General features: G+C 44.2%; 1 protein-coding gene and 1 long non-coding RNA gene across 2 annotated transcripts; one reads left to right on the forward strand and one right to left on the reverse strand.

Annotated features, from left to right (window-relative positions):
* Positions 1–4,610: 4,610 nt before the first annotated feature.
* LOC129677154 (uncharacterized) lies at positions 4,611–8,217 on the reverse strand. The gene is made up of 4 exons (XR_008720176.1): positions 7,874–8,217; positions 6,869–6,964; positions 5,910–5,976; positions 4,611–4,791 (listed from the first exon to the last, which is right to left on the reverse strand). It is a non-coding gene; the product is annotated as an uncharacterized LOC129677154 (long non-coding RNA).
* A 77-nt stretch (positions 8,218–8,294) lies between these two features.
* On the forward strand, positions 8,295–12,841 carry Pcna (proliferating cell nuclear antigen). The gene is made up of 6 exons (XM_055607717.1): positions 8,295–8,702; positions 9,680–9,777; positions 9,920–9,987; positions 10,193–10,387; positions 12,381–12,504; positions 12,590–12,841. The coding sequence occupies exons 1-6, from the start codon at positions 8,482–8,484 to the stop codon at positions 12,667–12,669; spliced, it is 786 nt and encodes a 261-aa protein (XP_055463692.1). The 5' UTR covers positions 8,295–8,481; the 3' UTR covers positions 12,670–12,841.
* The last annotated feature ends 954 nt before the right edge of the window (positions 12,842–13,795 follow it).

The raw sequence follows: 13,795 nt of genomic DNA on the forward strand, positions 1-13,795 counted from the left end.
AGAGCTACATAGTGAGACCCTGTCTCAATAAATAAATAAAATACTGTAATGATACAAGTGACATGAAAATTGCTAGTTTCCTAAATAGGTATACTGCCCTGCCTTCTGGGAATAATTGTCAAGAAACAATTCCTTAACAATAAATGTATTAAATAATTGTCAGGTGAGCTAGGCATAGTGGCACATACCTTTAATCCCAGCACTCAGGGATGGAGAAGCAGGTGGATCTCTGTGAGTTTGAGGCCAGCCTGGTCTACAAAACAAGTCCAGGATGACCAAGGCTACACAGAAAAACCTTGTGTAGAAAAACAGAAACAAAAAACCCCAACAACAACAAAAAAGAATTATCAGGAAGGCCAGGTGTGGTCCCCAGTAAAGGGTTGCTTCCTACCTAGCACCCCCACACAGGCACAGGTTGTTGGAGGCAAGTGCCCATTAATTCGTCCTGTTCACCTTCTCCTACCCCTCCGTTGTCCAGTGAGTGCCTCCAGCTTCACCATCCTATGTCCTAGGTTTGTTTTATTGTTGTTGGGTTTTTCTGGCTTGGGTTTTGTTTTGTTCTTGTTGATTTTGTGTGGTTCATTGGCTAGTTTTGGGTTTTCAAGACAGGATTTCTCTGTGTAGCGTTGGCTGTCCTGGAATGCACTCTGTAGACCAGGCTGGCTTCAAACTCAGAGATCCACCTGCCTCTGCCTCCCCTAGTACTGGGATTAAAGGTGTGTGTAACCACCACCAAGCCTAAATCCTAGGTTTATGTAGTACTGTGGATGGGACCAAGAGCTTCTGAATATGAGGAAAGTTTTGTGCCAACTTGAATCACATCCACAGCCCAAAAGTCTAAGACTTTTTAATATTTATTCATTTCCAAGTTCCCAGCAGAAAATTACGGCAGGGATTATGGGGTAACTTGGTGGTAGAGCAGGTGGCCATTCCTGGCTTCCATCCCCAGCCCTGACAAACCACCACCAACTATACTCCCACACACAATGTCCTCATGTGGGAGGGTAAAATATATCTCTAGGGAATCTGGATTTGTTTATTAAGGTGGCTGACAATACTTCCACAAATTTACTAACATCAGATCTGGATTATGGAAGCCCTTTGGCATTTTTAGTAAAGCTCCCTTTCTCTTACTAAAGGAACAGTCCAGAACTGCAAACAAGCTCTTAGTGGCAGAGCTGTGTGAGCTTGCTGGAGGTCCTGTGTCCCATCCCAGTTCCAAAAAATAAAGTCAAAACTTCTTTACACCAATTAAATTCAGTAGGGTCTATTTACAAAGAACTGTAGAATGCCATTCGAGGATCAGCCAGCTTTCAAAACCCAAGCTGATTCTGAGAACTGGGCCAACAATGGCAATCAAACAGCATTTTCAGAAAATCACAGTTATGAGCTAGGAAACAATTTAATTAGCTGTACCTTAGTCAATCAACTAGCAACTGACTATAGCTGAACTAGTTAATTTTTCACAGCGTTATTAGTTCATTGGCTACAGGGCCTTTGATAACCAACCAAAGCTGCTTCCACCATTACACTGTGCATTGGTTTGGGCTCTTGAGTTCAGAACAGATCCTAATCCAAGGCTCCTACCAAATATTCATAAGCCAGGTGTTTATGCCTGTAATCCTGGCACTCAGGAGGCTGAGACAGTGGAATTATTGCAAGTCGGAGGCCATCCTGGAATACTTAGTGAGTCCCAGGTCAGCCTAGGCTCCAGAGTTAGGAACCCGACTCAAATGACAAAAGCTAAGAGAGAGAAAAAAAAAAAAAGACGTTTGAGTTAATGTTGTGAGCCACTAAAACCTGGTGTGCTCACCAATGAAGTACTCTGAGGAACATAAAGGTTTAAAAGTATCATTCTTCATTTCTTGTTGGGGGACGTGGGAGGAACAGCAAGACAGCTTTAGAACTCATGGAGAAGGTTCTAGGCCAGTGCCCATCAGGTAGCACCACCACAACAGATGTGCCTCAGAGAGGCAGAGCCGAGGACTATGTGTCCTGAGGACCTCATGTTGTTATGGAGGTTCACTCTGCTTGTTGCCCTCACAGTCATCACACCCCTCATGATCTGTGGTTATGTGAAAACTCTCAGGGGGCTCCCCCTCCCCTCACTGGGCAGTGTCATTGGCAGTTATAATAGCGGTTGATCTTCTTCAAGAATTGCTGGAGCAGATTAAAGATTCAACCACCACCCTTAGAAAAAACTTGGAGATACAGACTGTTAGTAATGACTGCCACCTTAGAATTTGGATATGTAGTGTGTTAGTAGAGTTAGGTTAAGTTTTTTTTTGTTGTTTTCTTTTTGGGTTTTTTTTTTTTTTTTTTGAGACAAGGGTTTCTCTGTGTAACCTTAGCTGTCCTGGAACTCACTCTGTAGACCAGGCTGGCCTTAAACTCAGAGATCTGTCAGGCTCTGCCTCCCAAGTGCTGGGGTTGCATGCACTACCACTGCCTGGCAGGGTAAGATAGTTTTTGTTAGTGGCTTTGATGTAGAAAATCTTGGGGAACAATTTAAAGTTCAGCAAGGAAAATGGCAGCTTGACTAGTACTAACTGACGTGCCTTTCTTGCTAAAGCTGGGCTGGTGGTCAAGGTGATGATTAATCCCTTGCACCCATTTTTGCCCTCGGCTTTCTGATATAAGAAAAATTTGTTGATGATAGTCAGGCATGGTGGTACAAGCCTTTAATCCCAACGCTCTGGGAGGCAGAGGCAGGCCGATTGTGTGAGTTCGAGGCCAGCGTGGTCTACAAAGTGAATCCAGGACAGCCAAGGCTACACAGAGAAACTCCATCTCAAAAAAAAAAAAAAAAAAAAAAAAAAAGTTGGTTAGTGGATTTGCACTCTGAGGAGTGCCCTCTGTGTATAGCTCTAGCTGTATGGCCTGCCTTTGCCTCCTAAGTGCTGGGACTAAAGGCAGTTGCCATGAAGTCCTGCAAGCGCTCTGAGGAATGTAAAGCATAAATGACTGGTTGTTTTTTATATAGAAGTTTAGATTTGTGATTTTTTCATTAATTTATTTAATCACTTTACAGCTGGATCACAGGCCCCTTCCTCTCTTTCCAGTCCTAACTTCACACCCCACTCCTCCCATTTCACCTTGAGCCCCACCCCTATGGGTACTAACCCACCCTGGCACATCAAGTAGGACTAAGCCCATTCTCTCCCACTGAGACCAGAAAAAACAGCCCAGCTAGGGGAAAGGGATCCAAAGTCAGGTAACAGAGTCAGAGATATTCCCTACTCCCATTGTTAGGGGACCCACATGATGACTGAGCTGCACACCTGATACATATGTGTAGGAGACCTAGGTCCAGCTCATGCACGCTCTTTGGTTGGTGGTTCAGTCTCTGTGAGCCCCCGAGGGCCCATGTTAGTTTACTCTATAAGTCTTGTGGTGTCCTTGACCCCTCCAGCTCCCTAATCCTTCCTTCCAGTCTTCCACAGGACTCCCTGAGCTCCGACTATTATTTGGCTATGGGTCTCTGTATCTGTTTTCATCAGGTGCTGGATGAGGCCTCTCAGAAGAGAGTTATACTAGGCTCCTGTCTTCAAGCATAGCAGAGTATCATTAATAGAGTCAGGGGGGGTTGGCTCTCTCTCATGGGGTGGTCATTGGTTTGCCATTCCCTCAATTTCTGCTCATCTTTATCCTTACACTTCTTGTAGGCAGGACAGATTTGAGGTCAAAGGTTTCATGGGTGGGTTGGTGTCCTCCTCCCTCCACTGGAAGTCCCACCTGACCACAGGAGGTAGCAACTTCAGGCTCCATAACCCCTGCTGCTAGGAGCCTCAGGTAGGGTCACCTGCACAGACTCCCTGGAGCCTCCCCTACCTTAAGTCCCAGAGGTGCCCCCCAATTTCCATTCTCTTTCCCAGTCCTTTTAAGATTTTTTATAAGATTATTTTTTAAGATAAATAATAAAATAATTGATCTTTTCTTTGTAACTGCAAATTGCAATCTGCCAGTAAAAGAAACTGGCTGAGAAAAATACCTTGCTTGCTCACACTTTGTTAATCTAAAACAAGTTGTTTAGACACAAATGCATGTGGGTTCTTGGGAATAATTTGTTTTTCACCTGTAATAGTTAAAACATTTAATCATAGGCAGGTGGTGGCACACACCTGTAATCCCAGCACTTGGAAGGCAAAGGCAGGTGGATCTCTGTGAATTCAAGGCCAGCCCAGTCTACAGAGCAAGATCCAGGACAGCCACGTCTACACGGAAAGACCTGTCTCGAAAAACAAAAACAAAACATTAAATCATGTAAGGGTATTAGGGAACATGCTACTTTTATGTATAAAAAGATAGAGGCAAGTGGATCTCTGAGTTCAAGCCAGCATGGTCTACAGAGCAAGTTCCAGACAGTCATGGCCACATAAAGAAACCCTTTCTTGAAAACACAGACCAAGGCTGGGCACAGTGGTGCATACCTGTTATCTCATTGCTCAGGGAGGTAGAGGTAGGTGAATATCTGTGATTTTGAGGCAGCCTAGTCTACAAAACGAGTCTACGACAGCTAAGGCTACACAGAGAAACCCTGTCTTGAAAAATAAGAAAAAAAAAAAAAAAAGAACAAGAAACAAAAATGCTTCAGTTCCAAGTCCATTTTACAGTCTCATTTTATCTTCTAAAACGATAAGATAGGGCAAGTAAGCAAGCAAATGGAGATTCTTCCAGAAGCATGCATGGCGGTTAGCTTTTGCTTCAGTTGGCAGGTGTAAGCTTTCATGGTCAGGTTGATAGCAGCAACAGCCATCGCAGGACTAGGCCTTGGCTCCTGTCCAGGTCATTCTGTTCCAAGTAGCAAGGTGATGTTGTTTGACAACAAGCAGTACAAGCAGTGCTTTCACAAAATGAATCAACCAGTGTGTAATAACTGCTCTTTTCTACTTTATTTTACTTCATTACCAACTTCTGTCACCAAACCTTGCTTAAATTGAGTTTCTCTTCTGGAATTTGAGAACTAGCTATTGGGAAGAGTCCATAGATGTATTCTAAAAGTTTAATCAGATAAAAATATGCATAATTCATTTATTCCTTTCCTAAATGTTAAGGAGATCCCCTGAAAATGCCAAAAACATGTTGTAGAAGGGTCCTCAGTTTGAGGCTAGCCCATGCTATGTGGCAAGTTCCGGGGCAGCCTGACCTATACAGTGAGACCCTGTAATCAAAGTGGAGGGGTCTGTTTTGACATTTCCTTGTACTTACAAAGGACCAGCACAGTCCTGTATGAGCTGCAGCTGCCTGTCTTTGCAATCCCACCTGCATTACTCTACCATTGTTCATCATGTTCCAGCCATGTCAACCGAGTCCTACTACAGGCTACTCATCGCACCTTTTCTTAGCACGCCCGTCACTTTCTCCTCCTCTCCTTCTCCCTCTGTGTGTGTTGCTGGGGATGGAACCAGAGACTGTGTGTGTGAACTATATTCCACAGCCCTAATGTCCGCCATTTTAATCAATCTGTTCTCCCAGCTTATGCTTTCTTCCACTCTCAAAACAGCTTGCTTCTCTGGTAAAATGTTACCTCCTCAGACAGGCCTTCTACAACCAGTGCATTGCTATTTTTAAGTACTTGTTTCAACAAATTCATGGACACTGCAGGTATCATGCCAATGGAGTTTATATGCCATTTAAAATATCTTTGGGAGGCTGTGCTGTAGCTTTTCTGACGTCCCGTTATCTATGGTTTGCAAAGAAAATGAGATCTTAAATAATCCAAGAAAAGAAAATTCTCACAGACATATGTAGCTATAGTATGGTGCTTTATTTTTGTTTGTGGTGTGGTGCTGGAGATCTACCGCAAGGTCGTGACCACACACAGCAACACTAAGCTACAAGCCTGACTCTACATTATCTGAAAAAATAATTCAGGCTGTCCAAACAGCTTAGCAGGTAAAGGCGCTTACCGCTGGGCCTGAGTTCTCTCCTGTGATCCATGGTGGAAGAACAGAGCTGCCTCTTGCAGGTTTTCTTCTGACCTCCATACATGTGTTGAGGCATGCATATATTACATAAAAATGTTAATAAAACAATCATTCATTACACATAAAGCAAGACAATGCCAGCATCAAAACTTACAAATGGATGGAAGGAACTTGGAAGAAACTGCGGACATAACAAAATCTTTTTAAAATTATTTTTAAGTACATGAGTATTTTCCTGCAAGAATGTGTGTGTGCCATGTGTGTGCCTGGTGCTCTTGGAGGCCAGAAACGGGTGTAAAATTACCTGTAAGTGGAGTTACAGAGGATTGTAAGCTACCATGTGGGTGCTAGAAACTGAACTCAGATCCTCTGACAGGAGCAGCCAGTGCCCTTAACCACTGAGCCCTCTCTCTATCCCCACACTGTACTCTGGAGCATTAGCTCCACTCACAAAGCAGTAGTGGTCCCTGAACGAAAAACTCTGAATGTAAACAAATAGTGCAAACACCTCTGTCTCTCTCGTGATGTTGGGGCTCATGGTAGGGTCCTGAACAGGTCAGGCAAGCACTCTACCACCATACACCCTGAGCTCTCAGTTTTCTCAAAACGTCCCCACAAGGACAGTGTATGATTAAAATGGGTGGAAGTGTAATAGTGCTGTTTGGTTTTTTTCGTAGCGCTTTTCAAAAATTAATAACTTTATTCGCTTTACATCCTGCTTGTAGCCCCCTCCCTTCTCTCTGCCCAGTCTCATCCTCCCCTCCCCGCTTTCTCAGAAAAGGGAAGGGACCCCCTACCCACCCACCTCAGTTCATCAAGTCACATCAGGACTGAGCTCATCCTCTTCCCCTGAGGCATGGTAAGGCAGCCCCACTAGGGGGAAGTGATCAAAAAACAGGCAAGAAGAGTTCATGTCTGAGTTATCGCACAGTGGCACACACCTGTGATCCCAGCAGGAGGGGAGGCAGAGGCAGGCGGGTTCAGGGCCAGCTTGGTCTAGGGAGCAGTTCAGCCAAGGCTACACAGAGAAACCTTGTCTAAAGGAAAAAAAGAGAGAGAGAAGAAAAAATCATTACAAAATCAAAATTTTATGTGTTAAAGCACTGTATGGTAGTTTGACAGTTTTCCCTTTTGTGCTGCAAAAATAATGGCACATCATATAAACTGACATAAATCCGGGGCTGGAGAGATGGCTCAGTGGTTAAAAGCACTGCCTGCTCTTTCAGGGGACCTGGAGCTAAATATTACTTTTTTCCCCTTTTTGTGTCAGCCTTAGTAGATGGTCCAAGCTGACTTTAAATTCCCCAGGCCCTCCCACCTCAGCTGGGGTTACAGCTGTAAACCACTCTGATCAGCTAAAACAATCCTTTAAACTTTCTGAAAATGTTTAAACCTTATTAGTTAAAAAAAATGCAAATAAATAAAAACATCATACACCAAAAATCTACACAACTCAACGAACTTCTATACAGTTAGAAGAGGCATTCGAAATGGATGCTGTAGAGTTTCACATTAAAATTTTACACCTCCATTATCAAATATATTTATCCACCACCAAAACAAATAAAGAAAACATTTGAAATAGAACAAAATTATCCTTATATCCTTTTGTAACTGGTGTCCATTCAGTTCTTCCCCATTCTCATAGTCAATATAAAAAAAGAAACTTTAGTACAACCAAATGCAGCAGCCCGGAGCATATGAAACACCTGTAAGAGCTGACAGACCAGGTAGAGATTTTACAATGAGGCTGCTGTACTGAGGATGTGGCTCAGCAGAGTTCTGTCTAGGCCCTGGGCTCATCCCCAGCCTAGATGGGGTTCGGCTGGGCTCATCTCCAGCTTAAAACTAAGATGAACTTTTTACTAGTATCTACAGTTAGTAAAATAACAGAACCAGGCATAGCAGGGCACTAATAAATTAGGTGGCACATACGGACTATGTACCTTGAGAGCTAGCAATACTTTGAGGGTCTTTTGCAGAAGCGTTCACAAAAGTTCAGAGCGACGCACACTGTGACGGGGTATGAAATAGGGGGTGTTAAGATACGGTGGCCACTGTATCGCTCGACATTCTGCGGCAAACTGCGCTTAGTAAAAGGAAATCGCTCAGCGACGCTAGAAGCTAGAAGCGCGCACAGCTTGGTTAGCATGTGACTTCCACTTCCGTGACGCGGAACCTTCCTCGGACGGAACCGGCGGCCTCAGCTCCGCCAGAGACCCGGACCTCTCCCGCAGCGGAGGCGGACCCCAGGAAGGCCCACGCCTCCGCCGCAGCCCCGCCTCCGCAGACGCAACAGGGCGGGCCTCGCGGGACACGGACATGATTGGTCCTGGGGGAGACGTGGGCGGGGCCGCGCGGTGACGTCTCGACCCTCGCGGACGGGAAGAGCGCGCGCTGGGCCCCGGCGGCATTAAACGGTCGCGGGTGCAGCGGGCTGTAGTCGTCCGCTCTGAGTCTCCGCTGCCGCTCCTGCTCCGTCAGCCGGTGGACCTTAGCGGCCACACCTCGCTCCTGACACAGTCTACCGTCAGGTCGTCGCAACTCCGCCACCATGTTCGAGGCACGTCTGATCCAGGGCTCCATCCTGAAGAAGGTGCTGGAGGCTCTCAAGGACCTCATCAACGAGGCCTGCTGGGACATCAGCTCGGGCGGCGTGAACCTGCAGAGCATGGACTCGTCGCACGTCTCCCTGGTGCAGCTCACCCTGCGCTCTGAGGGCTTCGACACCTACCGCTGCGACCGCAACCTGGCCATGGGCGTGAACCTCACTAGGTGAGCGGGTGGCGGGAGCCGGGCCGCAGCCCCCCCTCCCCCCCGGCGCGCGGCCGCTCCGGCGCCGGCTCTCATTGGCTGAGGCCGTCGCTAGCGCCTTCTGATTGGTGGCGGTGCCGGGGGCAGAGCCCGTCGGAGCGCGGGGTTCCGAAAAGCCCGCGCTGGCGGCCGCGCGTCTGCTCAGTTTCCGCGCCAAAGCCACAAAGCGGGAGGCGGCGGGAAAATGCCTGCCGCGGGGCTGCGCTCATCAGATGCCCGCTGCTTTGAGCGCGCGCTCTGGTCCTGGGTGACTTTAGCTGCCCGCCAAACGTGTTCTAGTGAAGAGGTGGCACTGCCCGCTTGCAGGGACCGTAAGGCCTTTTCTAGTGAGATTCCAGAACCTCACTGCGCCATCATGGATCTCTGGGGCAGTTTATCAGTTTTAGCTTTTAACTTTGCTACAGCTACCTGGGTTAGTGCCATCTGTTTACGTGTTCAAAGGCTACGTGTGACACAGTTTTGCCACAGATACATGGGTTAGTGCCACCTGTATACATTTTAAAAGATTGATGAAAAGGCCAGACATAATGCACACATTGTCAAATACAGTGGAAGCCAAGGACACCTGTTACCTTTTAGTGTGTTTTACTTATCGATTTTTAAAGATAGCATATACTCGATAACCCCCCCCCCCCAGGGGGGTTGGGTTACCCTTAGCCTCTTTTAATCATTTCTTTTATTTTATGTGCATTGGTGTGAGGGTGTCAGACCACCTGGAACTGCTTATGGACAGTTGTGAGCTGCCATGTGGGTGCTGGGAGTTGAACCTGGATCCCTCAGTGCTCTTAACCACTGAGCCATCTCCCCAGCCCTACCCTTAGCCTCTTATAACAGTTCTCCAACTGATGACAAGATGAGATGGTAACATCTCGTAATTGCCTTTAAGAATTTAGGTGCTGAGGACATGGTGTTAATAAGCCCTGTGTCTTGTTTTCTAGCATGTCCAAAATACTAAAATGTGCTGGTAATGAAGACATCATTACATTAAGGGCTGAAGATAATGCGGATACCTTAGCGCTAGTATTTGAAGCACCAAGTAAGTTACACCTTTAAAACTCAATTGTTGCACAAAGCACAGTGAGCTGTTTTTCAAAACTAAGAATATTAATAGAATTGTTGTGAAATTTACACATTAGATATGAGCATGTGCTTCAGTAATATTTACTTTCTTTTGGTAGATCAAGAGAAAGTTTCAGATTATGAAATGAAGTTAATGGACTTGGATGTTGAGCAACTTGGAATCCCAGTGAGTATCTTGTTTCTGATGGTGTATTTCATCAAGACATGTTCTAAAGTGGGGTTGTGGAATTCGGAATGAATGGCACATTTCACTAAACTATAGCAGTATAAATTAATTGACTTTTAAAGAAATCGGAGGTCTTACATTCTTGAGAATGTGAAGCTGAGTATTTAACTTCTCCAAACTGACCTTTAACTTTTGGATTTAATAGGAACAGGAGTACAGCTGTGTAGTGAAGATGCCTTCGGGTGAATTTGCACGCATATGCCGAGACCTTAGCCATATTGGAGATGCTGTTGTAATATCCTGTGCAAAGGATGGTGTGAAGTTTTCTGCAAGTGGAGAGCTTGGAAATGGAAACATCAAGTTGTCACAAACAAGTAATGTTGATAAAGAGGAGGAAGCTGTAAGTAGTAAGAGGTGTTGTCCAATTAACAATGTCTGAAAGGGGGGCTATAAGTTTAACTGTTGAACCAGCCCTCCAGCTATAGTGGGTTTTTGTTTGTTTTTTAACATGGATTATTTTTTTTAGATTTATTTACTTATTATATACACATCGTTCTGCACGCCAGATCTCATTATAGATGGTTGTGAGCCACCATGTGGTTGCTGGGAATTGAACTCGGGACCTCTGGAAGAGCAGCCAGTGCTCATAACCTGAGCCATCTCTCCAGCCCCTTAACATGGATTCTTGAGTAGACCAGGCTGGCTTTAAACTGCTCCATATATGCTTTTACAGATAGGATTGGAAAGCTAGGTATCCAACCTTTTGCTTCCTAAAATGACTGACTCCTCACTAATGAGGATTAGGAAGTGAACAGAAGAAAATGGTTGCGGGTTGTAAAAGTGTTGGCATCATGTAGCTCTTCTAATAGCTTTATATGTTGAAGGTTTATTTGCTAGGCCATTTACTGATCCAGAAGCAGGCTGCGCAAAGTTAAATTGCAACTTAGATCGAGTTACAGGCAACAGGACTCTGAGTAAGAGTACTCACAGTACCAAAGGAAAGACTTCATGCCACATGGAAAGAGTTGTATCAAATGCTGTTGACATTTATGTTCCCAGAGGGACCCAGGCATGATGGCTCAAACCCATAACCCTAGTACTCAGCTACAGCAGAAGGATTCATTAGTTTAAAGTCAACCTGACTACCTGGCAGAAATCTCAAAAATGAGGAAGAAATTGGAAAGGCAAAGAAAAAAAATCTGGTGAGCCCTCAGTCAAGCAGAAGATGCTAGGCCTCCTTAAAGTTTTGCCAGCCAGCCAGGGCAGTAAACTCCATACACAGAAGCCTGTACGAAAGAGGATTTTTAGGGTTAAACATGAAATTTGAAGTGCTTACCACGAAGTATTTAAGTATATAAGATGTTAACTTTATTTTCCTCTGCATGAATTTAAAATAAATGAAGGCATAACTAAAGATGGGAACATAGATATGCACACAACTCAGAGGGCTGGTACTTTGGGTATTTTTAGTTTTGTTTGGGGTTTTGTTGTCTTGATTTTTGTTTTTTACTTGCTGTCCTGGAACTTACTTTGTAGACCAGGCTGGCCTCAAGCTCACAGATCCTCTGCTGCTTCTGCCTCCCAGAGTGCTAGGATTATAGGCACATGCCACTGGGTCCAGATTGAGGACTGGTTCTTAACCTTAATCTGTCTGCTAAATTATTTCTATTTCCCTGTCAACTTCAGCCCTATTTGGATCTCAAGACATTTAATCCATAAGTATTTTGGTTTTGTCTGAGGTAAGGCTTTACTACAACAAATAAAAAGAAATTTCCAGTATCCATATGTTCCTTATTTGAAGTTTGAATTGGGACTTGAATAAAATTGATACTCATAAAATGAAAATTGTTTGACATGTTCCCTTAGCTTATATTTAACCTGTTGATGCTTTTAAAATTTATTTTTAGAAGTAGTTGTATGCCAGTGTGGCCCATGGAAGTCACAGAAAAGGGTGTTAGACCCCTGGGAACTGGAGTTACTCGAGTTGGTTATGAGCTGGATGTGGATGCTGGAAATCAGCTTGAGTCCTCTGGGAGAGCATCAAGTGCTCTTAGCCACTGAGCCAGCTATCTAGCCCTGGTTACTGTCAGAGGTGGAAGTAGGTTATAGTGGTAGACACTGAACCAAGGACCTTAACTCCTACTAGTCAGGAGTTTTCCTGGTTAGCTGCCGTTCCATTTTTTTCCTTCTCCCCGTATAGTCTTTTGCAAGAGGTTAGTGTTTACAATCTGGACAGAAACAGCTTTGTCTTGGTTGCTTGTGGTATGGTTCTATAGGATTAACTATGTTTCGTTTCTTTTCTTTAGTCCTCAAGGTTTTTGTATCGTGGTGTCTATCATGAACTGATAGTATGAGTTTCTTGCTGTTGTTTATAGTGAGCCTGTTTTCTCTAGGTAACCATAGAGATGAATGAGCCAGTTCAGCTGACTTTTGCACTGAGGTACCTGAACTTCTTCACAAAAGCCACTCCACTGTCTCCTACAGTAACACTCAGTATGTCTGCAGATGTACCCCTTGGTAAGATAGTAAGTTTGAACGTTGTTTTGTACTGTGTTATTTATAGTACTCCTCTGTAATTAACTTTTCCTCTCTTTCATTTCAGTTGTAGAATATAAAATTGCCGACATGGGACACTTAAAGTACTATTTGGCTCCCAAGATTGAAGATGAAGAAGGCTCTTAGTTAGGCACTGCTAGACACTGAGAGAACTGCTTCTGAGATGCCAGCATGTCCTGAAGTCTTTTCTGTCACCAGCTTTGAACCTGAGTACATATGTAGATATCTGATGTAAATAACCTACTTTTTTCTTTGCATTCTCCACAATTTGCTTGAATAAACTTCAAAGTAAAAACTGGTTTTGTTAACATATATATTTCTGTCTTTAAAATACTGGTAATTTTTATAAAAGCTCTTGGCGCTAAATGTAAGAATTTTTCAATTTAAATAAAGATAACTGAATTTGAAAAGTCAGCAGTGCCCTCTTGGTACCATGACTACTGAATTCAATGAAAGTTAGCCTCTTGTGTAAATGTGGTTTTCTCTCTTCCATTTTAAAGCAGCCTGAAGTTAATATATCAGGGAGATGGCAATAAAAAAATGTTAAATATGTCATTAGGTTGTACAAAAATTTTTAAAGAGTGCAGGGGCGGGTGACTTCCTAGGCCAGCCAGGACTACATAAACCCCTATCTCAAATAAAAGGCTTAAATTTTATGGACACGTGTCTAAGCAAGAAGGGTGAAAATAAAATCATGGGGGCTGAAGCGATGGTTCAGGGCTTAAGAAAACTGTTCTTCCAGAGGTCCTGAGTACAACCACATGGTGGCTCACAACCATCTATACTGAGTTCTGATTGCCCTCTTCTGGCCTGCAGGAGTACATGTAGCCGCAGCTCTCATAAAAACAAAAGCCCCATGGTTTTGAAGAAAGGTCATGACATAGTAAAAATACTTGAATGCTTTTTGTATGGAGGTTCATGTAGAGTGCAATGTTCTTCAGGTTTGGTGACAAGCACCTTCACTGAGTAAGCATTGTTTATCCAAATTATCCCATCGCCCCTTTTCAATTCTTATGTGAGTTTTGCATGTATGTAGAAAACCTGGCTGGTAATGGAGAATCATTTTCTGTTTGCCTTATTGGGGTAGGATCTCCGGCCAGGGCTAGAAGAGCAAGTTTGTATGTTCGCTGTGCCTCAAGGCAGTTTACCAGCTAGGCCACAGTACCTCCACAGCCCTCAAATTCTTTTTTCCGTTTTGTGTTTGGCAGTTTGTAGAGGGTACAGCTTTGACTGCTATAGGAGGTTGTTGGTT

The sequence above is a fragment of the Psammomys obesus genome, unplaced genomic scaffold, assembly GCF_907164565.1.
Source record: "Psammomys obesus unplaced genomic scaffold, mPsaObe1.curated_primary_1811, whole genome shotgun sequence".
Taxonomy (NCBI): Eukaryota; Metazoa; Chordata; class Mammalia; order Rodentia; family Muridae; genus Psammomys; species Psammomys obesus.

Excerpts from the sequence above, each read along its gene's own strand:
- Pcna (XM_055607717.1), top strand. The coding sequence starts at position 8,482 with ATGTTCGAGGCACGTCTGATCCAGGGCTCCATCCTGAAGAAGGTGCTG. Across the intron at positions 9,988-10,192 it reads TTGAGCAACTTGGAATCCCA|GAACAGGAGTACAGCTGTGT; the intron begins GTGAGTATCTTG and ends TGGATTTAATAG. Across the intron at positions 10,388-12,380 it reads TTGATAAAGAGGAGGAAGCT|GTAACCATAGAGATGAATGA; the intron begins GTAAGTAGTAAG and ends TGTTTTCTCTAG.